Source organism: Helicoverpa zea, chromosome 31, assembly GCF_022581195.2.
Source record: "Helicoverpa zea isolate HzStark_Cry1AcR chromosome 31, ilHelZeax1.1, whole genome shotgun sequence".
NCBI classification, from domain to species: domain Eukaryota; kingdom Metazoa; phylum Arthropoda; class Insecta; order Lepidoptera; family Noctuidae; genus Helicoverpa; species Helicoverpa zea.
Window position 1 is genome coordinate 17,993,388 of NC_061482.1, and position 27,382 is coordinate 18,020,769.

Sequence of the window (27,382 nt, forward strand, 5' to 3'; positions counted from 1 at the left end):
AGAAACACGAAATGTTATTTATGATCACAAATCTTTTGTACTGCTTATGGTAATGGGCGAGAACAGTGCTTAAAGATAACCGTTGATTTATTGTGAATGTTTTTACATTTATCGACTCCGTTTCGAATGTTCTGGAATTTGTTATTCGCAGTGCTGGACAGTCATGGGGTTCACTTACCATGGGGTGTTGCAAGTGTGAGTGAGGGTCATGTATCGGACTCCCAGCTGGTAGTAGGAGCGCAGTACTCCTAAGGAGTTGGCTATGGAGTGACCTCCCTCGATGCCGATGAGAGAGGCAATCTTGCGAGGTCGGGCGCTGTGAGCCTCGAGGATATCTAGAGGAAAAACAAAATTTTAAAGACATATAATACTTTTAGTACCTACGATTTCTAAACGTTCATAAAACTTGAGAATTATTGATACAATTGTTATTTTCTTTCTTTGCAGTTCGGTTTACTTTATGGTCAACAGTAATTTTGAACTTTATTGGAAGTAAAGAAAAAAAGGCGGGAAAAATTGAACTCCACGCTGTTCTTTTACTTTTGGATTTTTCGTTTTATATTGAAGGTATAATCTAAATCCATTTTTAGAAGAACATTGCATTCAGATGACACAAGAGGGTGCTAAATGAATTTAATGACAAAGCTGAGGAGTGGGGATGAATATTTCATGGCCGTCTCTGTTCAGGGCTTCTATTGTCTGACAAATACTAGCAAAGTTTTCTATTGTCTTTGTTATGTTGAAGGGAAACTGAGGGCTAAGTTTGAGAAATATTAGAATTGCGGTGGCTATGTGGGCTGAATCTCGACGCTTAAATACAATTGGCACAGTTATAGCCTGTTGCGTGTACTGTCTGCGTTGATGAAATGTTTCAGCCATACAAGTGGTAGCCTACGTATTTTAAACAGTTATTTGTAATATTCTTATAAATGGGTGTTTTTCAGAAAACTTGACCCTAGCAAAATGGGCCTGTCCCACACATTCAAACATTTTTATTTTGATTTTTTTATATGGCACGTGTGAAAGTGAGTTTTTATTTACAATTAAATCGATATGTAGCATAAAAAGTGGATAGTTATTTTTATATTTAAAATAAACCTGAAGAGGACGTATAAATATCGTGTGTCCCATGGCGCTCTTGGAGATTTCAAATACATCTAACTACTAAAATATTCGTTTTTAGGTATGTTTAAGTTTTTGAACTTAGTCTCTGTATTTCTAGAAACGTATTTTTAATTTTTATGCCATAAATTTATTGTTATTTTAAGAAATATCATTATTTTAATGTTGTCCTACGAAAATCATTGTTCCGGAAAATCCGGTTTCGTCACGGTGAATTTCATATCGTACTGAAGACAAAATCTACTAATTTGTGTTTTTTCTACCTTCTTGGCAACTTTATGATCGTATTAGGATTCCGCCATTGCCGTTTTAAAGTCAGTTAAGGCGAAAACTGTGACGACAATGTTGGTGTCATCGGCGCGCAAAATTTTTGGTCCGGATAGTGGCAGTATTTAAAAGGTTAATAAATTGTTTTTTTTAACTCTATAACACTGTATATAACATAAACAACTCATCATTATTAGATTAGTAAGGCTAAAAACAAGGTAGTTTAAATAAATATTAGTTATTTTCAATTTTAAAAGTTTCGTGAGATGAAAACGTCTCCTCCTGTGCGTCACGTTACATACTACCGGAACAAAATCGTAACGATCTTGAATTGTAAAGCTTATAGTACAATTAAATAATTTATGGGAGCGTCCTGTCCGCGCGTGTGGTAGGTATCAAACGAAAAGGCTTACATTTAATCGGTTTTGTTTATATATGTGTGTGTAAAGGTTTATATCTAAAAAATTTGTGAGTTAATACTTTATTCTTTGTAATTGTGTTTTGAAAACGGCAGTGTGGACATTGCTCAAATTATTCTTATCCATCACGAAATTTTCATAATAGTCACTGTCCCATATTCTGGATGTTACAAAAATGGTTTTAAAATATATATTTTTCATTTTATAGCGTTTATTTTGGCATCATAGTATTTTGTTAGTATCTAAAATTTCTCACTAGGCTTGATTTTGGAAATTGTAGCGGATATCATTAGTAATAACAACTTTTCTAGTGAGATGTGTCCAAGAAGTGACGAAAGTGAAATTATTTAGCTGATTATTTAATAATCTTATAGAATTATGCTATCGTTTTGTTTGTTTTTAAAAGATTTTAAGTATATCTTTATGCTACCATAAGTTGATTTCGTTTTAATACTTGTTTGTTTTATTTTTAATTAATTATATTTTGTGACGTTCAGGAATACTATGCATCATACGCTGACAGAAAAACTTTAATATTTCTTAAAATCATCTTATAATTTTAATTTAAAATGCAGATTTAGCTAGTTAACAATATATTCTTTAATATTAGAGTAAATATAATAGAATTCACGAAATAAAAAAAAATATTTCCTGTGCGTCACAGGGTATTCTTTTCTGAAAAACACCCAAATACTTTCAAATAGAAATGCAAAGAACTATAACAATTCAATTCTTTTTTGTGTTCAGTTGTATCCAATTTGGTATATTGACAATACTTCTAGTCAAGTTTCGTCTCACATAAAATAACTTGTACATGAAAAGTCCAAGTTCTCTTAAAAGTGTATCTGAAAGCGACACTCAATCATAAAATAATGACTGTCTCATTTCTCAACCCAAGAAAATGCCGTTCCAAAACCGCAAACTCAATTACAAACACTCATAACATAACACGAGAGACATAAATCGAAAACAAGAACAAAACATGCAAAAGAAATAACACGAAACGGTATAAATTACAAGAAAGGAACACGACAAATCCGGCTATATCCGCCTCGAGTCGGTTTTAAAGTTACAAATTAGTTTAGTCGATACGACTAGGCGTATTAGTGCGCCGAGTCGGCGTACCGTTTAAAATAGAAACGGTTTTTGTTTTAAAATTTACATTATTATTCATTTGTTTGTTCTTGTTCAAGTTTTGGATTACTTTTTTGTGTGAACAAAACGACGTTGTCTTGTCAAGGTGAGGAGCTCGTTGGTAAGTCCGCACGAGGACGAAAACTACGAAGAAATTTTTACCTGCAACGTATGAAGCTCATATAATTTCAATGTAATGACTTTTAATTGAATTTTCAGGAAACCACTGCTGGTTACAATTCTTGGTAGTCCTGAGTTTTGATAACGAAAAGCACAGTTAATGGGAAACACCACGAATTAATATGTTGCATTGTTTAGATAATTATTGTTTACCGGGGATCATTTGTTGGTGTTTTCACGAACGTTAATAATTTTCAACATAATCGGTAATCGGCGTACCATATGCGCTGCACGCTCATTTCTTCGTAATATTTTTTTTGGAGCTTTCTATGTGTTCGGCACCGAAAGATGCGTTCATAATTACTGGGATTTTTGTAAAAGTAGATTTAGTCATAATGATTTCTTACATGCGTAACTCTAAGTGCTCCGTAAGTCTAGTGTATCGCGGGGTATCAGGTTTTGTTCTGTCTGAAATTGCTTTGTAGGTCTTTATTTTAAACTTGTACGCAACAGTCTGTAGTTTCACAATTGGTAGCGACACACCCGCGCCTCGGAAACAAAGCGTTACAACCACTCTTAGCAAAGGATATCGGATGGTCCGGATAACCGGGTTGAGGGTGACAAATAGGCAGTGGCTCCATGAGGCACACTGTTAACAGACACACCTACTCAGTTGCATCCTTTTAAAACCGAAGCCGTCCCCAACATAGTTTTGGGAAAAGGACATAAGGGCTTAATTAACATGACAAAAGAAACAAAACCCACCGCATGAATACGAGTTCGACATAAAACTAAGAAAACAAAGGAATTCATTAGGTTTTTTATTTATTTTAACGTGCATGTGTTAATTAACAGCTTCGCGAAACGTAAAGCAGGTGGCGAAATGTGCATTTTTACTTTTATTTGCTCGTTTTGTTTTGTTTGCAGTCCCATGTTTTTAATCTTTCATTCTTTGTGTGTGCAGCTTAAATATTTAATAGGTTTATCTATGCTAATGTTTTAATGAGGTTTGTAAGTGGAGTGGAATCTCAGTTGAATCGCGATGCTGCATTTGCGTAGATAAAATTATAAGATATTATGTAAATCAAAACAATTACACATACCGAGTGGAAAAACCAAGCAGAAAATCTGTCAGTGTAAAAACGCTGTTGTTTTCACCTCAAACTACTTTTTATGCATTTGTTTGATTTTACCCTGCAGACTAAACAGTCGGCCAACTGGTTATCCATTGTTTGGAAATTATTTTTTTAAGAATGTCTTGATTTCAATCAAAGTTTTTAGTCAGTCTGATACTGGCTAAATATCTAATCTTTGTGCGTATTGCCATTGATCTCCATATTTCTGAGCCCAAACAAACTATCAGCCGACTAAAAGTTTGTGTTTGTAGTGTGTCCTCTAACTAACTGTCAATGGAATCAGAAGCAAAATATTATTAGGTATCATAAAAATATTACATTATGATAAGACATAAAATTCATCTGACAAGAGACTGACACGGTCCATAAAATGTTATAGCCCACCCATGAGTACCACGTTAATATATCAAGTATATATATCAAGTATCTTGGTCATTTTCTTACCGACGACCTTAGCGACCATGAGGACATTGAAAGGGAGCGTAGGGCTCTGGCGGTCAGAGGTAACATGTTGGCACGAAGATTTGCTCGGTGTACTGATCAAGTAAAGATTACGATTTTTAAAGCTTATTGTCAGAGCTTTTACACCGGTAATCTTTGGGTCAACTACTCGAAAAGATCGCTGGACGTCCTGCGCGTCCAATACAATAATGTTTTTAGGATGCTGTTGCGATTGCCTCGTTGTTGTAGTGCCTCCGAAATGTTCGCGGTAACCCACACTGACGGGTTTCATGCTATCATTCGCAAGAAAACGGCTTCGCTCTTGAGCAGAATAAGGGGCAGTCGCAATAGCATTTTGAAAACCATAGCGGCCGATTTATCGTCTTCGATATTTAGGCATCTCGTGAGGAGACTTATACCCTAATACCTACCTACTTCATTGTTTATAGGTTTATGGGTGATGGGTGGGCCTCTTTAATTAAGTTAATTTATAAATTCATCTTTAGTTAAGTTACTAACAATAGTGTTTAAGTGAAAACTTGTTTTACTAACAATTTATGGATCTTTTAGTTGTCCGAAATAAATGATTATTATTATTTGTATGTCTCTACCAGACCTCGGGACTATGGAGTCCCGGATTTTTGGGAGGCGAACGTGGGGCCGAAGCCAACACGCTGAAGCCCTTTTGAGACAACTTTAATGAAATGGCGACACAAAACCGACGATTATCCCTGTATACACTACAGAAATGTACCCAAGGACAATCCCCGGTTCTGTGCTAAACTATTGCTAACTATGGATGAAAACTACTTGGGCTATTGTGATGGGATGCTAATGGACTAGGAATGGGGAAACTACGGGAACTATGGCACCTGCCGATGACAATGTATTAAATACATGTAAAAATGGCAGGTGGAGACTCGCCACCTCACTTACTGGGTCCCCGGGAATCAGTCGCTAAATCGCAACAAGGGGGCAACAGGTACATGAGGGGCTGAAGGGTGAGGATACCTCGGCGGACTTTAAACGCAGATCACGCGCTCCCTGTGGGTCCAGCATCACCGGCCCACTCGCCACTTACCACGAGGCACCTACCCTCCGAGCAGGACTAACCTTGCTCTAGCGACTCCACTCTGACCGGCCGATGAAGGCAAGCCAAGAGGCGGGAGACCTATCCCCCGTCATGCTTCACTCCGGCAAGCCGGAGATGGGGGACAGTATACTCTCCCTGGAGCACTCGGATATATAGCCCCGCGGGGTCGCTACTCCCCGTCATCCGCCTCAGATGCCCTGCGGGGCTTATTATTATTATCCTTGTATGTCTCTACCAGACCTCGGGACTACAGAGTCCCGGATTTTTGGGAGGCGAACGTGGGGCCGAAGCCAACACGCTGAAGCCCTTTTGAGACAACTTTAATGAAATGGTGACACAAAACCGACGATTATCCCTGTATACACTATAGAAATGTACCCAAGGACAATCCCCGGTTCTGTGCTAAACTATTGCTAACTATGGATGAAAACTACTTGGGCTATTGTGATGGGATGCTAGTGGACTAGGAATGGGGGAACTACGGGAACTATGGCACCTGCCGATAACAATGTAATAAATACACGTAAAAATGGCAGGTGGAGACTCGCCAACTCATTTACTGGGCCCCCGGGAATCAGTCGCTAAATCGCAACAAGGGGGCAACAGGTACATGAGCGGCTGAAGGGTGAGGATACCTCGGCGGACTTTAAACGCAGATCACGCGCTCCTTGTGGGTCCAGCATCACCGGCCCACTCGCTACTTACCACGAGGCACCTACCCTCCGAGCGGGCTGCTAACCCTACTCTAGCGACTCCACTCTGACCGGCCGGTGAAGGCAAGCCAAGAGGCGGGAGACCTATCCCCCGTCATGCTTCACTCCGGCAAGCCGGAGATGGGGGACAGTATACTCTCCCTGGAGCACTCGGATATATAGCCCCGCGGGGTCGCTACTCCCCGTCATCCGCCTCAGATGCCCTGCGGGTTAGTTTTATTATTATAAATGTATGTCTCTTCCAGACCTCGGGACTACAGAGTCCCGGATTTTTGGGAGGCGAACGTGGGGCCGAAGCCAACACGCTGAAGCCTTTTTGAGACAACTTTAATGAAATGGTGACACAAAACCGACGATTATCCCTGTATACACTATAGAAATGTACCCAAGGACAATCCCCGGTTCTGTGCTAATCTATTGCTAACTATGGATGAAAACTACTTAGGCTATTGTGATGGGATGCTAATGGACTAGGAATGGGGAAACTACGGGAACTATGGCACCTGCCGATGACAATGTATTAAATACATGTTAAAATGGCAGGTGGAGACTCGCCAACTCACTTACTGGGCCCCCGGGAATCAGTCACTGAAAAGCAACAAGAGGGCAACAGGGACATGAGCGGCTGAGAAGGGTGAGGATACCTCGGCGGACTTTAAACGCAGATCACGCGCTCCCTGTGGGTCCAGCATCACCGGCCCACTCGCCACTTACCACGAGGCACCTACCCTCCGAGCAGGACTAACCTTGCTCTAGCGACTCCACTCTGACCGGCCGATGAAGGCAAGCCAAGAGGCGGGAGACCTATCCCCCGTCATGCTTCACTCCGGCAGGCCGGAGATGGGGGACAGTATACTCTCCCTGGAGCACTCGGATATATAGCCCCGCGGGGTCGCTACTCCCCGTCATCCGCCTCAGATGCCCTGCGGGGCTTATTATTATTATTAATAAAATTTGAAGAATAGCCTTTTGAAATTTTAATGGCCAACTTGAGTTTTTAGCGTTTTAATCTTTTCGCTCATCAAACGCTTTAGGGAACAACATTATGACAAAGTAGAACTAATGTCGGTAAATAGTTGAGTGTATGTTTTGTTCACTGCAGATTTTTTTTCAATTCGGGTAAGTAAAATTAAAGTCGTATGGCCTTACTAAAAAAACTTTAACCACTGTTTTACACTTGTCTAAAAAAAATGTGGCTCCAAAATGAACCATATGTCAACGTCATAATTTGACATTTTTTTAGACAAGTCTTAAACTGACGTTAAAAAGTTTTTGTGGTATAGTTCGGCCATTCAGAGAATGCGTTCCTGACACGTCGCGATTGAACTGACGACGTAACTTTGCAATGGCGTTGCAGTTACGATAAAAATATTTTTGCTGGTTGTTTACCGTTTTAACAATTGAGGAGCATTAAAACAACATTATTATATCAATAATCAATGAATGTAGTTACGTCGTCAGTTCAATCGCGACGTGTCAGGAACGCATTCTCTGAATGGCCGAACTATAAGACGGATAATGTTTTCATTTCAAATAGGCCTTTACAAGCTCTTCTGAAAGGTCATACTAGTTGTACGGTTTCAAGAAGTTGGTCGCATGGCAAGAAACTCCAAGGACACTTCTTTTGAGAAAGTTATATGTTCACAAAACCTTGGTTACTATAATAAAGTTATACAAAATAAAGTACTTCCTAGCGCATTCAACCAAACAAACTCTTCAGCGTCATAATAAGTATATACCACTACGTAATATAGTAGTTAAGTAAACATTTACGTGAACGAAACATGAATGGAATTAATGTAAGGACCCGTCATTCAAAACCTGCTTAAATGCTACCCCGGTTCGCTCACTCGAAATATTTTAATTTAGTTCTCAAAAGACCGCAGTTTCTCTTGTTATTCTGAACCGTTTAAAACAAGGGTTAAAAATATGCGGCGAGGCACACTAAGTTTTTCATTCTCGTTATAAAATGTTGCGAAGTTTATATTAAAATAGAATACAGTTACTGTGATTCTGTTTTTTTTGTGAAGGTGGTTTTTAAAAGTCGCGGTTGCGAGCTGTGATTATGGAACGCTTGCTTATGTAAATTGCAATAATTTTATTTGGTACTTTTATAGTTCCTTCGAATTTCAGTTCTCGGAAGGGAATGAAAACCTGTTACTTCTCGCTGTCTAACAAGGCAAGTAACATCGTTATAGACCACAATAACATTCGCAGGATAACATTTCAGATTGTCACTTAGTCAAAGAGGGTGTCATAATAAAAGGGCTTAATGTGTTAATTGCAGACAATTTTTTTCGACGTATTAGCTTATTAAAGATTAAATAGCAATTGTTTTAATGCATTCCTAAAAAATAGGTATCACATCCTATGAAAAATATCAAAAGTCCTGGGAAATGGGCAAACTCATAGAGAACATGTAATAAGATTTAAGTAATAGGTACATACCAGTAACAGAAGTAGCGAACTGCAGATACTGCGGGTACTTGTCGACCAGGCGCTTGATGACGTCGATCTGCTCCAGCGTGAGCTGCACAGCATCCTTGTTCTGCGTCGCGCATGGCACGAACGCTGACCAGAACTGTTGACAAAGGGAGAACAAATTGGTTGGAAATAAATTGTATAATCTTCATAGGCGATTCCTTTGATCGAAGATAAGCTATTTGAAGCTTGTGTTATAGGTGTTAGAAAGTGGGAAACTAAGTATACTACCATCGTATACTTTTATAAATATTTGTACACAGATCTTTGCGCTAAATAGGTCGTCAAAGTTATAAAGTATACGCTGCTACAACACGAGAATTGAACTCGACACTCTGTACCAACAAGAGTCATTGGAGATATTAATTGATTGATAAGTAAAGACAGAATCATTCAAATCTACTAACAATATAAATCCTACACCTCTTTTTTTAAATACTCGATAAATAAAAATCTATAAGGTCTCGACTTGTCTAACCAAACATAAACCAACTTATATTGAAGAGAAATACATCTGAAACACCATGTCGACAACGTTGTTCAGTGATGATATGTTAGGAGTAGTGTTTGATGCTGGTTCTCAGAACATGAAGGCTGGGTTCGCTGGAGAACCCTCGCCAAGGGCTATGGTACCTACGACCGTTGCTAGGTTAGTACTATCCTATGGTATAAGGTTGTTAAGTTTAAAGGAGTGTAGGGAAATCTTTGTCTTCTAGGAGGCACTGTGCATTGAAGAAAGGGGCTAGCTTGTCCCACTTGAGAAACTGATGATAAATGTCGTATGCTTTACACTAATGGCTTTTCGATTTTATAATAGTCCATACGAAATGATGAATGATGAATTCAAAAGTCATTATATTAATGCACGAGTGTTTATGCAGACATTGGTGCACTCCCTATTCTTTCACTCTTATATTCCGACGGAGTGGCTATCCGACACAACCAGAGAGGGATATACGACAGACCAGGATATACGTGCTTATCTACTTATTTTATGACTTCCAGTACCTATAAAATAACTTTATTTATAGTTATAAACAGAATCATCAAGTAAACACACCTAACCGTTTACTAGAAGCTAAACTCACAAGCAAGTTAAATACCGCGGCTACGTCTGTATGCAATGAAGCGGCAGCAAGCGCTCGCGCAATAAATAAGCCTGATTTGCATTGAATTGCGGTGACCGCCATTACCATATTTCAAGTTATTTTTAATTAATCATTCCTTTTGTTTGTGAAGGATGGGTTTTAATTACGGCAGCTTATCACAGTTGTAATTTGTACATGACTGTTTTATTTCTTTCACTCTTTATAATTTTTTGTTGAATCTGGAATTTACATTGGACGTAAGCTATAATATATGCAGGTATGTATCATAAGCTCGTGGCTTCTCGCTCATAGCTCATCAGGTTAAGCAACGTTTGACGTGGTCGGTTCGTGGATGGGTGATCATCTTCATCATCTTGTCATAATGAGTTCTTCGTTCGTGTTCGGTTGCCTGGGTAGCTGTATTGAAGAGGTCAGATAGGCAGTCGGTCTTCGTTAAACACTGACACTCATCCTGCATCCGGTTAGACTGGGAGTCGACCCCAGCATAGTTGGGAAAAAACTAGTCAGATGATGACCCTTATATAGATTTTGTTTTGCTTTGTCGGAACTGTTTACAAACATTGGATGTAAGCAATTATCGTTGTATGATATTTTAGTTATAAATTGAGAGGATATTTAACGTTGTGATATTTAATACAGAATCACAACTGTGATGAATATGCAAATGTAATTGTAATATCTGTCATTCTTCAGATTGAAATTGAGATGCACTTTTGTAAACTTTAAAATGAACCTTAAAATCGTATAAATTACTCAATCATTTTTATTATAGTAAATCGAGTAGATGTAAACCTTCCTTATGAACCACACTAACCTAGCAATGAAAATCGCATGAAATTACGCACATTAGTTCTTGAATATGTACTTAAGATGTGGCGGATTTTTTTTTCATAAAACGTAGTGATTTTAAACTTCACTGGCAAAGAAAACAAGATCAATATCGGTCTAAACCAGAAGTTAATAATAAAATAAGTTTCCCGTTTCGAATGAAAAGCCGGGAAATATTTCACAAGTATGAACGGTGGTCAACTTAAACTGAACTACTAACTTTCTTACAGATTGGATGAAGACTGCCGATTCGAATCTCTAAGATTTTTATAAAATTCTTGTTTCTTTTATTCTAAACTCTCTTTTAAAGTTGCTGTAATGTAAGAAGTCTCGGTTTTTGTATTGTTAACCTTTTGCAGTACTGTGGGTAGTAAGAAGTCGGAAAGTCGTTAAACCAGAGCTATAACTAGGAGTACCTTATGAGTTGCCCACGTTAAGGAAGTCAGATCCTAAAGATGGGTAGGAAAATGACGATTATAATTCTTTAAAAAAACAACATTAACACAACCTCTTGCCATGTAATCTGGTTAATAAGAGATATCAATTGTTTAATGCTGTTTTGTTAAAAGAGACATCAAAGAAATCATTATTTTTAAATCATCATCATCATCATCAGCCTATCGCAGTCCACTGCTGGACATAGGCCTCTCCAAGTGCAAGCCACTGAGATCGATTTTCGGCTGTTCGCATCCAGCTCCTGCCAGCCGTCTTGCGCAAGTCATCACTCCACCGTGCCTAAGGACGTCCTACACTACGTTTGCCGAGGCGTGGTCTCCACACAGTTGTGTGAGAGCAAGCTGAAGTGGCAGTGGGCTGGCCATATCAGCCGAAGAACCGATAACCGTTGGGGTAAACGAGTATTTTTAAATATAATAACCAAATTGTTTTTTAAAGTGACATGGAAGTCAACATTCTAAGGCTGTAGCCACACAATTTTTCTACCAATTTAAATAAAAAAACCATTCTCATAGTAATGCAGCAATACACAAAACTTCAAGAATAGCCATACAATCTAGCTGGCCATACAAACACTTTCGTTCCTACCGTAGCGGTCCAATTCTTAGCAAACCGTCATGGCGTGCATTGAATTAACTTTTTCTTTGTGTACAACTTCCACTGGGAGTTGTCGCCAGTAGGTACTCTCGATAGATCGCACTTGGCCGTTTTCGAAGTTGTGTGAGAACAATTCTATCGAATGTTATTGAAAATATTGGAGTCTCTATTGGTTTGTGTGTCTGTGACTTTTTTGTAAATAAGAGACATCCTGTAGATACTAGCTACCTTCAGCGGTTTTACCCGCGTGCTATGGGAACTATTCTTAACTCATTTGGACTAAAAGAAGCCTGAGTATTATTCTGATGTATGGGTGCTTACATAAAGAAACAGGTTTCCGGTACAGACAAACCTGTACGGATACGTACCGATCAGTGCAGGTATAATATTTCAATACAATCCTATTGACTCACTTATAAAGAAACAGGTTGTAACTTACCTGTTTCTTTATGTAAGCACCCAAACAGGTAAGTTGAAACAGGTAAACAACCTGTTTCTTTATAAGTGAGTGAATAGGATTGTATTGGAATATTATACCTGTACTGATCGGTACCTACCCGTACAGTTTTACCTGTACCGGAAACCTGTTTCTTTATGTAAGCACCATATGACCTGTATACTGTAAAGTTACATCAACATCCATTGAAAACTTAAAAAACACAGAGACACTCGCGCCTTTACAACACATAGGTAATTGTAATATTTTTCTTATTTTGCGGTTATAATGCTATATTGATGTAGGAACACAAGAATATATATTTACCTAAGTGGAGTAACTAACACGACTTTCTTTTATATATAGGTATAGATTTCAAAGGCTACATATCAAATGCCACATACCGAAACTCATCGTTTAATTAATGGCCAAGCGATGGGAACCCCTCTGCATAAAACATCCCAAACCGTAATTAACAGCTCAAAAACAAGAAACATCAATTAATGACGCCGAATACCTTAACAGGATAAAAAGTTAAATAAAAATGTGTAAAAAATTCAAAGCCTTTTATATAATGCAACTTCAGTGTAACGTTCACGGAGGAAGGAAAGATAGCGGAGATGCCATAACGCAGGTAGGTCAGGCGCCTTCTTGTAAGTCTATGTTCGGTGGCCGTGACCTAAACTAACGAGGCGTCCGGGTTCCTTGAGACATCTGTCGAAGATTGGTCCTACAAATATAACATGTCATCATTATCTTCCGAGCCTTATCCCAAGTCTAACCAGTCTAACCGGGTGCAGCTGAGTACCAGTGTTTTACAAAGAGCGACGGCCTATAATATACCTCCTCAACCGACCCGGGCAACCCTTACGTAACATTGGTGTCAGACTTACTGGCGTTTGACTAAGCGTAACGACTCGAATCCACCTACTCATACTTTGAGAGGTTGGTTCTTTACCCACTAGGCCACCACGACTGTACTTTACATTATGACATCTCTGCTCGTCATTTTATTCTCCGTGGTAAAGTTGTACAATTCGTGGTACAAACAAGCAATGTTTTTCATTGTTGAAGCTCTGTACAATAAGTTGTTTGCAGTTTTTTACAGTCGGGGAACGTTGCAGCTGATACCAGTCCTTCGTATGGTGTGCGTAAATTGTTTTAACGCGTTTTTTTAAGTGCATCGATTTAATTGTTTTTTGTGTGTTGGTTGTACATGTTTGTCTTTTTAATTGGTGACGGATGTTGGTACCTTGCATTAATATAAGTACATCAGAATATAGGTACCTATCTTTTTATCCTGATGCGGGAAGTAGTTTTTTTGGAACTCAGGTGGCAGTGGAGGATTGTTTTCGTATTTAAAAGCTACCTAGCTTTTGACTGTTAAGTAATTTTTAAAGTGAAAGGGCTCATGAGTGCCTATTGTAACCCATCCAAATCTTGAACCGTGTTAAGGGTTCTATCAACCGGCTCGACAGATTTCATCCAAATAAGTTTAGTAATTGCGACGTAAGTATTTTGTAGACAACATATTTTAGTGATAAATATTCATCATTCATATAATTTAAATCGAAATTATTATTCCAAACGTAAGCAACTTTTGCAATATTAATTAAAATATTTAAAAATAATGAATTTCCTAGTTTTGGTTTTCATTTTGCCTTTTAACTTTAATGAAGTGTATTATTTATGATTAAATTAACCGCACGAGAGAGATTTATAATTACTTATTGATATAGGTTTCGCTCTGTTTGTAATAAACAGGAATTATTTTATTTACTGCATTTAAGACTGGTTTTTATATTCATTCATTTCGTATAGTACCGAGAGCATGAAATTAATTAAAATTAACCGAAATTAACTCATGAGTTCCCGCGCTTTTAAAAATCTCTATTATTTTTGTCCTATACATCTATTATGTAGGTATCTTTATACACATAATATACATAGTTAGATCAATGATCTTGATGCTCGAACAAAAGAAAGCTTTGTTATCTAAGTTAATATTGTAACTTAGTAATAAGGGCGGTATCATACAACAGCAATGGCTTTCTGAATTCCGATCCTTTATTAAGAATTTTTATAAAGAAAGGAAGCACTGAAGTACATCAAAGTACCTAGTCATCTCACATAGGTATCTATATTTTTTCAGATATTGTTTCAAAAATAAAAGCAGACGTGCGTTCTGACAAAATTGGAACTCGCATGTTTTACACACTCACATCGTAATAAGATTCAGAACTTTCTCTTGTTTGTTGAAAATAGAAGATTCGATTATTCCAAATTCTTAATACAAGTAAGTAGTTAGTCGTTCCAGCCTGAAATTCAGTTTCTTTAATTAAGCAACTGAATTCACTAAGCCACTATGAAGACTAACTATAAAGCAACAATGTAAAAACAGACTGAAGAACATAATATAACGTAGTACATAGTAATAATTAGCAAGTTGGTGAGACGAGAACGCGGCACAATAACTGAGTTCCTGTTTAACTAAGGTGGAAGCTGTGAAGCTTACCTTCATGGTATCACATTTCTATATTCAACTAAGACTACTCTCACACGGGCACGCGAAATACTCCGACGCGATTGCAACATACATAGATACTTTAGTCAGTAGAAAATTTCCAGAACCTACAGTTATGATAGCTTCTCGTAAGCAAGCGATGCATGCTAAAATGTGCCTAAACAAAAGTATGCAAAGATCAAAATTGAATAACATGAGAACGTTTCTTTGGTTCGCAAATGAAACGATGCTGGCCCGAGATCACTCGGCCGGGCAGTGTGCAATCATCAAGCACATGGAGTGATGGCGGCATTACTCAGCTTACACGTAACCAGTTAACACATAGACTATTTGAACAGGTAAATGCCATTTTCTGACTACGAGTACATAGCACCGCATTCATACTTATAGGTATTCTGGCTAAGCAGTCCCAAGTACTTGACTTTGTTGAGGCATAGTTGAGTCTGTTTTCGTCAAAATTTCAAGCGTGGTAGTGTGAGACCCGCTTGCCGGAGTATCACGTTACTGTCTATTTAACTAACAAAACTGTCGACGCGGTAACTGCGGGAGCGAGTTGAACTGATTTCAACAGATTAATAGAAGTACTAAACTGCTGGTTCAATTTTAACAATCTGCTTTCATGTGAAAAAAGTACAAAAGGATTGTTGAATATGAAGAGACAAAAAGTTTACACGAATAAGCATGTAAACTATACTAACTTTTTATATAAAAAGTACTTCACACAAAGTTATGTTTACAGTAGCCAAACAAAATTTTGCTAGTAACCAACAGTTTATCAAAAATAAGCATTTTGGTCAATTTATATCAACTTTTAAGATAAAAGAGACCACAGTAATCTATCCGACAAACATACCTACTATTAGTAAACATAAGAAAGGTTTAAGAAACTCAATAAGAATAAGAATACCCACAAAAGAAAGCTGTACCTTCATTGATCTTTGAGGCGGAACAACATACCATGATTAGGTACCTCTTGACTGCGGTACCTCCAGAATATTTGTTTGATTCATTACGCCAATGGCCTTTTGAAACGACTTCAAAGTGTACCTTAACGGTATCCTGTTTGTTTAACCCACGTATGACAAATAATTGGATATTTTAAACGAGAAAAGAAAGAATGATAATTCGTATTTACTTAAGAAAGTAAAAAGACGAAATGAAAAAGATGAAATTATTGTTTTACTGACGACAAAGTAAACATTTTTTCAATTGTGTTCCAACGATTTCTCAGGGATTTTTGTAAATTGGGAATAAAACTTTAGTATGCAGATTTCTAGCAAAGGACATACTTTTGTTCACCAAACGCATAAAAATAACTACTTACTGACTAAAAAAGGGCAAATATACGACAAAAAGTGGTACACAAATATTAGCAAAATAGGCTTCTCTTTGCTGGGCGCGAGAGTCCTGAACTGCCACCTTTCCTGGATCAAAATTCTAGGCCTAAAATTAGTTTAGTTAATGAAACTGATTAGGTTAGGCCATCATAATAACATCTAGAACCTTCTATTTTCAGATTCCGACGGGAAGGCCTGATAGACGGAATACCCCTGATCTACTGCGGGACCGAAGCTATCAAGAAACGAGGAATCTCAACAATGGTGTGGCCAGTGAGGGAAGGAATGATCCAAGACTGGGACGAGATGGAAAAGATGTGGCATTACATATTCTATAAGGAGCTTCATGTGCCACCAGAGAGTACGAGGATCATGCACTCTGTTCATCCACTGGCTGCTAAGGCTGATAAGTAAGTAATTTGTCTGAGCTTTATGAATAACTAGCTTCCAGTCGCGGCTTCACCAGCGTGGTGGGCTGATGAATAGTAAAGCCTATGTGTTTATCCAGGGTATCCTATCTACATACCAAATTTCAACCAAATTAGTCCAGCCGTTTTTGCTTGAAAGAATAACAAACACACATCCATAAATGCTCACAAACTTTGGCATGTATAATATTAGCAGGACTAGTAGGATTATAATACTAGTAGGACTAGCTATTTTCCATGAGTACTTCACGCACCCAGATAAACATAAATACCTATACTGACAGTTAATCTCGATTCTCAAACAGCTTTGGCCTACGATGAGTTCTCACTTCCATTAGAGTGATATGATGAATCACAAAGAAACGCATTCATATTTTGGGACACTGAAGTCACAAAACAAAGATTATTTTTAACACACTCAGCTTTATTTTTTGTCATACCAGGCAACGGATGGCAGAAATCCTGTTTGAATCCTTTGATATCAATGCGCTGTACATCGCCAAGTCTCCAACTTTGGTCCTAAACGCTTACGGCAGAACTTCAGGAGTGGTCTGCGAGACTGGCTATGCCTGTTCCTATGTTGCACCAGTCTTCGAAGGGTTTCCATTGAAGTATGCTACCATCACCTCTCCTGTCACTGGCAAGATGTTGAGTGAAAGGCTGCAGAAACTGATGTTCCAAGCTGGATACTCTTTCACTACCCCTTATGAGATTGATTTGATTGATCAGATTAAGGTAGGAATAACTTGAAATTACTAGATATTACCTGTGTGGTACTGTTCAGTTGCCTCAAGTATCTTTCGGTTAATTTTAAAAATATTTATCCAGTAATCTTATATAGGCTTTTGTATTATGACAATTAACTATCTACTAGGTATCTAAGAAATCCTCATAAATTACATAATTTCTCTAATTTCCAGAGAGCTATTTGCTACGTATCCCAGGATTATGCTGTGGAACTGGCAGAATCAACTGGGCACGACAGCAAGGCTAAATATGACTTGCCAGATGGCCAGCATATCTTGTTGGGGCAGGAGCGGTTCCTCTGCCCAGAGGTACTGTTCAAACCAGAACTTGAGGGTTTGAAGTGCAGGAACATCATCGATACTATTTGCCATAGTATTGATATGTGTGACCTTGATTATAGGTAAGGAAAGAAATAGTAAAAGGTATGCTATTAAAATCCCCCACTGTATATTGTTCTTGATTATCAGAGCAATTCCTATAAAAATGACTGCACAGAAGATGGAGTCTGTACATGGCTAATAAATAATATAGTATACAATAGTCCACCACTTTCTGTTCTTGCTGAGTAGAAAAAATGGTGGAACAAACTCTCCCGCAAGTTTGTCCTCATCCTCCGAGCCTTTTTCCCAACTATGTTGGGGTCGGCTTCCAATAAGTTGTCATAGGTCACTTATTGACTTCTCGCCTACTAGAGATAATACGTATATTCCCAATATTTGCAAAATTAGCTGCCATTACAATGTTCATATTTCAACAGATCTATATTCTACAACAACATTGTCTTCTCTGGAGGTGCCAGCCTGACCACGGGTCTCGTGCAGAGAGTGACCAGGGAACTGAGACAGATCCTGAAGACCAACCTGCCTGACGTGACTCTGAAGGTGGATGCTATGGAGATGAGGAAATATGCAGCTTGGGCTGGAGGGTCTATGCTGGCTTCTCTGCCGAACCTTAGGGAGTTCTGGTTCACTAAGCAAGAGTATGAGGATGTGGGCTCTGAACGTATTAAGTTTAAGTTCTTTTGAGAACATTGTACTTGAGATTACCAGTTTTAAGATCTGGAAGTAAGCCTTCTTGGCAACCAGACATACTGACTTCTTTGTGACATTTCATTTAGATATACCTTTTATTTTAAAGAATATTATACAGTACACTATATTTTGTGATGAAAATGTATCTCCATTCGACTATTTTCCAAAAGCTATAGCTATTACAAGAGCTAAATATGATTTCTCGCATCCCGGGAGAACAATTTGCATAATACAAACAAGTGCGGTAATCACGCTCTAATTACAAAGCGCAGACAGGTGGTTACACTAGTTTGTGGCATGAATACATTATCATGAACAGGAAAAGGCTAGCCTAATGATTATGTTTATTTTGAATGAAATGATTTATTTAACTGTAAGTACTTATTGTTCACTCGTAGCTTAATTGAAATAAATAATTTTTACCCAAAATGAAGGTGAATTTAGTTTTCCAGCAAAGTTAAATGTTAGCTTTCATTGTAATTACTGAAACTGTTCCCGAATTAAATATTCACAGCTCAAATTGCAATAAGATTTAAAGGAAATTGCAGTTTACGTTTTCGAATATTGTTACAAAAATATTATACGAAAACCGACATTAAAAACAAGTAGTGGCTGAAAGTTTGTGAATTCCTATTTTGTCAACAGACATGAAGCCATGTCGTGATTGCATCGTAAGTTACAAACGTACTTTTAAAGTATATCTTAGGCACCAATGACTGACTAAAGGTGAAGGAAAACACCTTAAGGAAACCTGGATATTCAAGTCTGAAATTGCCAATACGTCTTGAGCAAGCCTATTGATTAACGCTCATTCCTTCTCTGTATGAGAAGAAGCCTGTGCCCGAGACGGAGTACTTTTTATTTAAGATCCGTATGCGGACAAAGTCGCAGATAAAACCTAGTGAGAACAAAAAAGACCGCTGTCAGTGTAACCAAATGTCACTGTAAATAAGCTTTGCCTTTCATTACTTTGTATTTGACCGAATTTAAGTATTTAACTGACGAGATATTTATTCAAAGATAAGTGCACTTACCGAATTTTCGTCATTTATTTGTTGAAAATTCTGTTTACCGATATCTGGTTGTAAATCAATTTTATTAATTCAACGCGTATTTTGTTGGAAGAGTAATAAATAATGTGATTTATCTGATTATTTATTTATCAGATTAAGGATTCGGCATTTTGACTTGGATTTTGATTTCGAATAAATAATGAGGTGTGGCTATTTTTAAAAGCTTTATTTCAAATGAAATTGTATTTCATTAAACGATGTTTTTTTTGTTTTGTTTTCTTTCTAAGAGTTTTCTTATAAGTATTTTGTAACTGATAGCTTAAAGATTAGATATAAGAGGGGAATTTGTGAAAATTGGTAAAATCCATACAAAAATACGAAAACATATCGACATATTCTGTAGATTGAACACGATATATGGGTATTTCATGCGATGATAAATAGATGTTATTAATCATTTCGGTTTAGGCTAGTTGCACACTGGGTAAAGGCACATTTGATTGATTTGTTAATCCGTTTGTTTTGAATGCATGGTAAGTTCGATGAATTTGACACAAAACACTAGACTTTGAAACTAAACTTGTTCTAATTCATAAGATGAGCCAGCCGCTGAACAGTTTAAAGTGAACTGTAGTGATGTCATCATCTGTTGAGCCTTTTCCTAACTGAGTATGTTGAGGCTGGCTTCCAGTTTAACCTGATGCAGCTGAATACCAGTGTTTTACATGAAGCGACTGCCTATCTGATCTCCTCAAAAAATGTTCGTCTAAATAACAGCGACACCAGATAGAAATGTAGGGATATATCAGTTTTCTTTTCCAATTTTTAAATTAATGTAACACTCTTGTTCCTACCACTCTATAGCTTATCACAGACTTGTCTGTTAATGATGACAATTAAATTGCTTCTACTGCAGTAACTGTCTTTCATCTGATATCTCTTAGATATAGTTGGTCTTCCTGATAACTTTATAATACCTCTTTATTGCCTCGATGTAACTTAAGCACATGATACGAAAGCTACCCTTGTTTTTATCTCACTTGTCAAACTTCCAAGTAAGGTATTAAGTTAACTTCCGAACTTTGTTACAACTTGGGTTAAGGTTAAGCTAAGATTATAAATTTTATGATTCCAAGTGACTTTAGACTTTAGATTACTCTCATTTCGGAAACTTGTTATGGGTCGAATTTTTAATATTTTTGGTATCGCTAAACATTTAATATGTTCCTCATTTTATATCCTTTAAGCACATTAAAATAACTGGCAGCTTGAATTTACGTCACATCAGACATTTTATCCGTGACAAGGTCAAATCTTTCAACGTCAGTCAAACAAAAACATTTTTATACGATCAACAATGCCTTTTACGAAACCTGTAGTTGTTATCGACAACGGCAGTTACAATATCAAAGCTGGATTTGCCTGCGACAACCATCCTGTCTCCATCTTCAGGACAGCTGTTGGTAGACCGAAGTTTTTGAAGGGGACCTATGGAAGGACCCCGTATGAAGTGTATGTTGGTGAAGATGCTGTGGCGAGGGTTGATGAGCTGGACTTGAATTATCCTGTTGTGAAGGGGAGGATTACTCATTGGGATGACATGGAGAGGGTGTGGCATCATATTTACTATAGAGAGCTGAAGGCAGCTCCGGAGGATAGGGCGGTGCTCTTGTCTTGTGCTCCGGCTACTACTATGAAAGATAAGTAAGTAGATCTACTTTCTTTGCAATATTAGCCCCTTATATATGTGTTGAGGGGAAAGTTTATATTCAATAGTAAAAAACATTACAGTGGGAAGACAATTTCTTCTGTATTAAGCCTTTTGGGTTTCACTCATTTTTTACTACTATTAGGCCGGGCTATTTACTATTTAATTACATATAACGATAACCAAATTATAACCAGCCGTATAATTGCCGCCTATTTATCAAAAGAAGGTGGTTGTGTTATTGTTAAAATTAAACGGTGTAATTCACCGTAAATATAGCACAGATTGTAGTTTTATAACGAGGAAAAAGTGTACATATAAAATGGTAGAATTATGACATCGAACAATGGAAACCAATTATTCATGTTCGAATATAATATTCGCGTTAATTTGATACGTCTGTAAATATCGGTTGACGCGGTCTCGTCCGTATTTATCCAGTGTCAGACAATATCGGAAATTCAATGATTTACCTTTATTTTATGAGTAACTAGCCGTTTTCCGCGGCTTCCCCGAAACCACTTGACGTGTCCGAGGAAAAATTTATTATCATTTTGCAGTTTATCTCAATCTTTCTGTTTAAAATAAACTGAATACCTTTATGTATTATTTTTTGAGCTGTTTTTCGCAAAAGTCATAAAATATGCTTCGCTTATTTTTTACATCTGTTTTTAAGATTCTTTTTAAAATACCTTATTTGCTTTTTTTAAGCAACTGTTTCGCTTCAAAGTGAATTATGCTTCAACGGAACATTTTACAACAAAAACGTGGTAATACATTGGTGGGTATTGAAAAGAGTTAATATCCATTCTTTAGCTTGAACGCGACACTATTGTGCTCTCTGAATGGAAGAAATATTCACGAACGAGCACAAAGCGTTTGAATAACCATGCGCCGCAAATTGTGAATAAAATTGGGAAAAATATTATACTTCTTCAATGAGGGTCTTCTCAATTTTTTCTGCCACAGGGTGGCGCCACGTATGCGTCTGGTCCAAACAGCTGTCAAATAGTATGGAATTGTAGGGTCCGAACTTATTGTTTATTGAAATTCTGTTATATTGGAAGTGTTATTGATTTTATTATGGACTACGGTCAGAATAAGGTTTCCGAACTAAAAATTGAGCTAAGAGAGAGGGTGCAAAAGTCACTGGTACTAAGGAAAAGCTTGTTGAAAAATTTGTTAACACAATATGATTTAGTTTTTTTTATTTACTCAACAGCAATAGTAAAACAATAATGCAGTGCTTTAATTATAAAATAAAAAAAAAAAACACTAAAATCGTTCACTATTCATAGTAAAGATAAACACTTTGACAGTTACCTGGACCTGACGACTCGGTGCTGCCACCTCGTGGACGCCATTTTAGAAAACCCTCATTGGTTTTTAAGTCATACTTTATACTAGCTTCTGCCCCTGGTTTCATCTGTATCATGTGGGAACTACTTCCCGCAACCGGATAAAAGTAAATAGGTTATGTAAAACTGAAATAATTTCTCAAATAGGCTGTTATTAGCGCATTTGAATGCGCTAATAACAGCAACGTCTCAAATAAACTCGTCAGCTTTATAATATTACGTTAGTAGATATAGATTTCATTAAATTTATTTAATGAAGCATTATTGAAAGCTTCAGGATTCCTCGAAATATTTTCATATAAATCACCACTGTGGGAGCTTTGACTCATTTGTAAGTAAACTACAAAAGGTTTTCTTAGAATCATAATCTTTTTTTTTTTATATCATCATCATCTCAGCCATAGGACGTCCACTGCTGAACATAGGCCTCCCCCTTTCAATCTCTTTTTTTATATAATTCTAATTAATTAAATTAGCTTTTACACACGAACAAAATATTAAAATTAATATATAAATATTAAAATAATTATAATTAATAATTAATGTAATAGTCGTTCAGAAACCTATATACAGCCTCAACTCCTATTTCCTACATGTCTTTCATCGTTGTCGTGTTCATTATATTGTCAGTAAAGTAGGAAATTGTCTCTTTACATAACTACTAGTAGCTACGTTTGAGCATCAGAATAATCCACGGAGGAAGGAAATATGGAGATGCCACGACCAAGGTAGGTCAGGCGCCTTCTTGTAGGTCAAGCTACGTATGGTAGGCGTGATCAGTTACTAGAACAAACGAGAAGTTCGTTTCACACCAAAACCAATCTGCCAATGATTATTTTTGATTGATTGAAGGTTTTATTTTGATAATAATAGATGGGTTCTAAAGAATGCGCATAAGGGCGGTTACGCTCCTCGTCCCCCGAATACTAGTACATTCTTAGGCGTTATTATGCGTTATGACATCTCTGCTAGTAATTTTGTTCTCCATGGAATAATCCATCAATTGTGTATGCAAGTATGGTGAAGCTTGAATGACGTCACACTTTGTTTAACTTTTTAGTAAAATTGCTTTGGAACTTCGTGTTGGAGATGAGTTTAGAATGCCGTAGTTAGAAAACTGCCTCGAAAACTGGTAGAGTGGTTGCTAAGCGTGATTAGTGTGTATGGGGTCTCGGGTGCAGTTCCCGGGTTGAACTATAATGGCTTTTGTCACAAAACTTGATAAGTTGATGATTAAAGTTTTTTGTGTTATTATATTGCGTATTTCAATTTTAATTCAGAAGCCACAGTCACTGTATTTTTTCAAAGTGTACTGTACTGTAACCTGGCTTTTAATATAACATTTTTTGTTTGAGAATTCCAGCCAAACACACTCTTGTTTTAAAAATCTACATTTATAACATGGTTATGCTTTTGACATAACGACAGCGATGTTTTTTAAAAAACGTTAATTTTTTAATTACCTTTTTTTCTTTCGATAGTTACCAGAAATGGCCAAAGGCTGTCCAGAGTAATATTATAACAATATTAATCATCGAAAGACTATTACAGTATGAATTTTACTGAGAGCGTAAAGCTTGATATTTCTCCCGCGTTGTTATTCAAAGAGAGCCATAATTCTTGTCGGTAATCAATCATAGTGATACTAAGCCCGGCTCGCCGATACCCATAGCGGGTTCGACTCCCGGCCGGCCCGGAATTAACGACACGGGACGCTCCCGGAATACTAATGCCATTGTTGTTAGGAAGATGGATTACGAACCCTGCAAGGGTGCAAACTTAAAATGTTTACCTTTATTTTTTTTTACGTGACCTACCAAGAACTCTGTATACTTTTTTCAGAATAAAATGCTGCGAAATTTTCTTCGACACTCTGAATGCGCCGGAGTTGTGCATCAAGCAGCAGAGCGTGTTGGCGATCTTCGGGTCAGGTCACACCACGGGACTGTCGGTAGACCTGGGTCATGACATCACAGAGATCAACCCTATCTATGAAGGAGGCGCCGTGAACTATGCCAACATGCTGTCTAACATTGCTGGGGAAGAAGTTTCTGACTACATAAGAGAATCTTTCAGAAAGCGACAGCTAGATTTAGGCAAAGACATGGATAACGTGATCAATCATATAAGAAAAGAATGCTCTTACGTAACCGAGAATGTTGCCTGTACACGGCAAGATTATACGAAGAAGTACAAACTGCCTTGCGGGACTGAAATAGATGTTAGCGAAGAGGCTTTTATGGCTGGTGAGCTGTTCTTCCAGCCAGACTTGGTGTTGGACAGGAAACTAGAAGGGTTTTCTCTCCCCGATGCTATAATGACCGCATCTTTGAAATGTGATAACGAAGTGCAAGATGAGTTGTATAATGCTGTTGTCATTCATGGAGGCATGGCTAACATTAGGGGTATGCATAAGCGGCTTACGACTGAACTTTCTTCGAGATCTGGTAAACAGGTTAACGTTTTATATTCGTCGGAACCTTATGCAGTGCCGTGGCTAGGAGGAGCAGTGTTTGCAGGAATGGAAGGCTGCGGCAAGGTGTGGGTTCTTAAGAGAGAGTTTGAGGAACAAGGGGAGAGAATTGTTAAAAACAGGTTTTGAAATTGTCGGACCACACGAAGTATCTTATAGTAGGTCTGATAGCCTTGTAATAATGTCCACGACGTTTTATGGAGACTAGGATAGGACCCAGCTTCAACGGCGGCTTTTTGATGTTTTCGAGCGAAAAGAATTGGATTACTTGCGAATTATTTCACTTTAATATATTATGGATTTACAGGGTTTTGCTAGTGGTATTTTAATTTATAGTGACATAATATTTTTTGGAATAATTGTCTGAAAACGTAAACATTTTTATTGAATATCAAAATTGTAAAACAAAATTAGATAATATACATTTAAATTAAAATGTACATCGAGCTAAGCTCAAAGTTTTGTAAATCCGGTTATATAGGCGTTTCATAGTTTGAAAGTTTTTATTTAGGTTTCATCATTTTCATGTTTTATAACTTTTTTGATAAAATTCTTAATCTTTGTATACTAGTTTTTATATTCCATTACATAGCTATTTACTACCTACTTTTTAATTATTGCTAATATATATATCAATAACAATATTATTGCTAATTTATAAACTTAATTTGATAGATTTTCACGTGTTGCTGTTTTCGCATATTCTAAATAAATAATATTTAAAAAAATCTTATTTTATTTCTTAATCTAAATTAAAAAAGTATAGTTTACAGAAAAGTTTAACAATATAGCTACCTTGTTTTTCCTACAAGTATTGCGAGTCACAACTTAGCAAGTTTGTCTATAACTTCACCAAAGGGATTTACACAAACACGTTCCTTTTCACGCTCTTTAAAACCGTCTACATTTTACCGAAACATCTGAGACAGTTTCCGTCACGAACAAAATACATTATTTTCCTCTTTTATTCCAGGGTGAAATGCTGTGAGGTTTTCTACGAAGCTCTAAACCAAACCTCAGAGCGTGCTGGCTCTCTTCGGGTCAGGGTTCACAACAGGCATCTCTGTGGGCCTAGGCCACGACCTCACAGAAATCAACCCAGTTTACGCTGGAGGCTCAATCAGCTACGCCAACATGCTAACTAATATAGCTGGCAACGAAATAACCAACTTCATAAAGAACTCTTTTAGAAGGCGAGGCATCAGACTTGGTAAGCAATTGGATGACGTACTCCAAGATATTAAACGCAATTACGTATACGTCACCGAGAATTGTGCAGTCAAGAAACAGGATTATAAGAAGTCGTTTAAGTTACCCGATGGTAAAACAATTGATGTTAGTGACGAGTCTTTTTTGGCTGGTGAGATGTACTTCCAACCAGAGCTGGTGCTTGGTAAGAAACTAACATCAGATGTTATACCCGTTCAAGAAGCTATAGTGACTTCGATATTGAAATGCGATTCGGAATTGCAGCCCGAAATGTACGATGCTATTGTCACGTACGGGGGTATGGCGACCATGCCGGGTTTGAACAAGCGGTTGGCTCGAGAACTCGAGGCTATAATAAATAGGCCTGTGAATGTGATTCCTACGTCTGAAGCTTATGCTGTAGCTTGGTTGGGGGGTGCGGTGTTTGCAGGAATGGCTGGCGCTAAGAGACTTTGGGTGACTAAGAAGCAGTTTGAAGACCAAGGAGAGAGAATTGTGAAGAACAGGTTTTGATTAAGTGTTACTAGAAAAGTGTTATGATATAGCATTTAGTTAGTAAACAGTTTAAGTCATTATTTCTTTTTTTTATTTTATGAAGAATGTTGAAAAATTATTGCATAGGCCGGCAATGGTATTCAAATATAAGGATTTATCGACAAAACTTGAAACAGGGATTATTATTCAGCACAAATTCCCATACGCATCAAAAAATACTTTTGCCAGAACTTCCCAATAATATAACGGAAACAAAACAAATCATTTCTTTCTCAACCTCATATTGTCACACAAAAAAATACTTTAATCCTCTGTCATAAGGTTTTCTATTGAGCGACCTAAGAATATTTTATAAATTCTGAAAATGGTTTTGGGCCAAGGTTTTAGGCAAGTGTCGGTGTGTTTTATGATTACGAAAGAACACTGATAAAGTCTAATGATATTGTATGGAGTAGTTTTGGGACGATATTAGTCTTAGATAAATCTCTTAATTGTGTTTCTTAAAAACTTTCCGACTTTTTCATGGTCATTACAACTCAGACTACGCACTAGCAAGATAATTTACTATTACTTATGATAACATACATATATACTAATAACAAAAAGGACATATTTTTTGTGTGTTTAGTTATTTACCCTGAAAGCTGCGAAACTACACAACGATTAAAAAAATATTTTACTGTTGGAAAGCTACACAATTCTTGAGT

At 37.3% G+C, this 27,382-nt stretch overlaps 2 protein-coding genes across 2 annotated transcripts in view; one reads left to right on the forward strand and one right to left on the reverse strand.

Moving 5' to 3' along the window:
* Positions 1 to 27,382, reverse strand: part of LOC124644882 (dipeptidase 1-like) — a 169,250-nt gene that overhangs the window by 45,837 nt on the left and 96,031 nt on the right. Inside the window, exons 5-6 of the mRNA XM_047184527.1 lie at positions 8,894 to 9,026; positions 179 to 335 (exon numbers count right to left, since the gene is read on the reverse strand). Of these exons, the coding sequence (XP_047040483.1) occupies positions 179 to 335; positions 8,894 to 9,026 (290 nt within the window). The remainder of the gene's footprint in view (positions 1 to 178; positions 336 to 8,893; positions 9,027 to 27,382) is intronic.
* Positions 20,790 to 25,100, forward strand: LOC124644883 (actin-like). Its single transcript, XM_047184528.1, has 2 exons — positions 20,790 to 21,136; positions 24,341 to 25,100. Exons 1-2 carry the CDS (start codon positions 20,790 to 20,792, stop codon positions 25,098 to 25,100), a joined length of 1,107 nt encoding a protein of 368 aa, XP_047040484.1.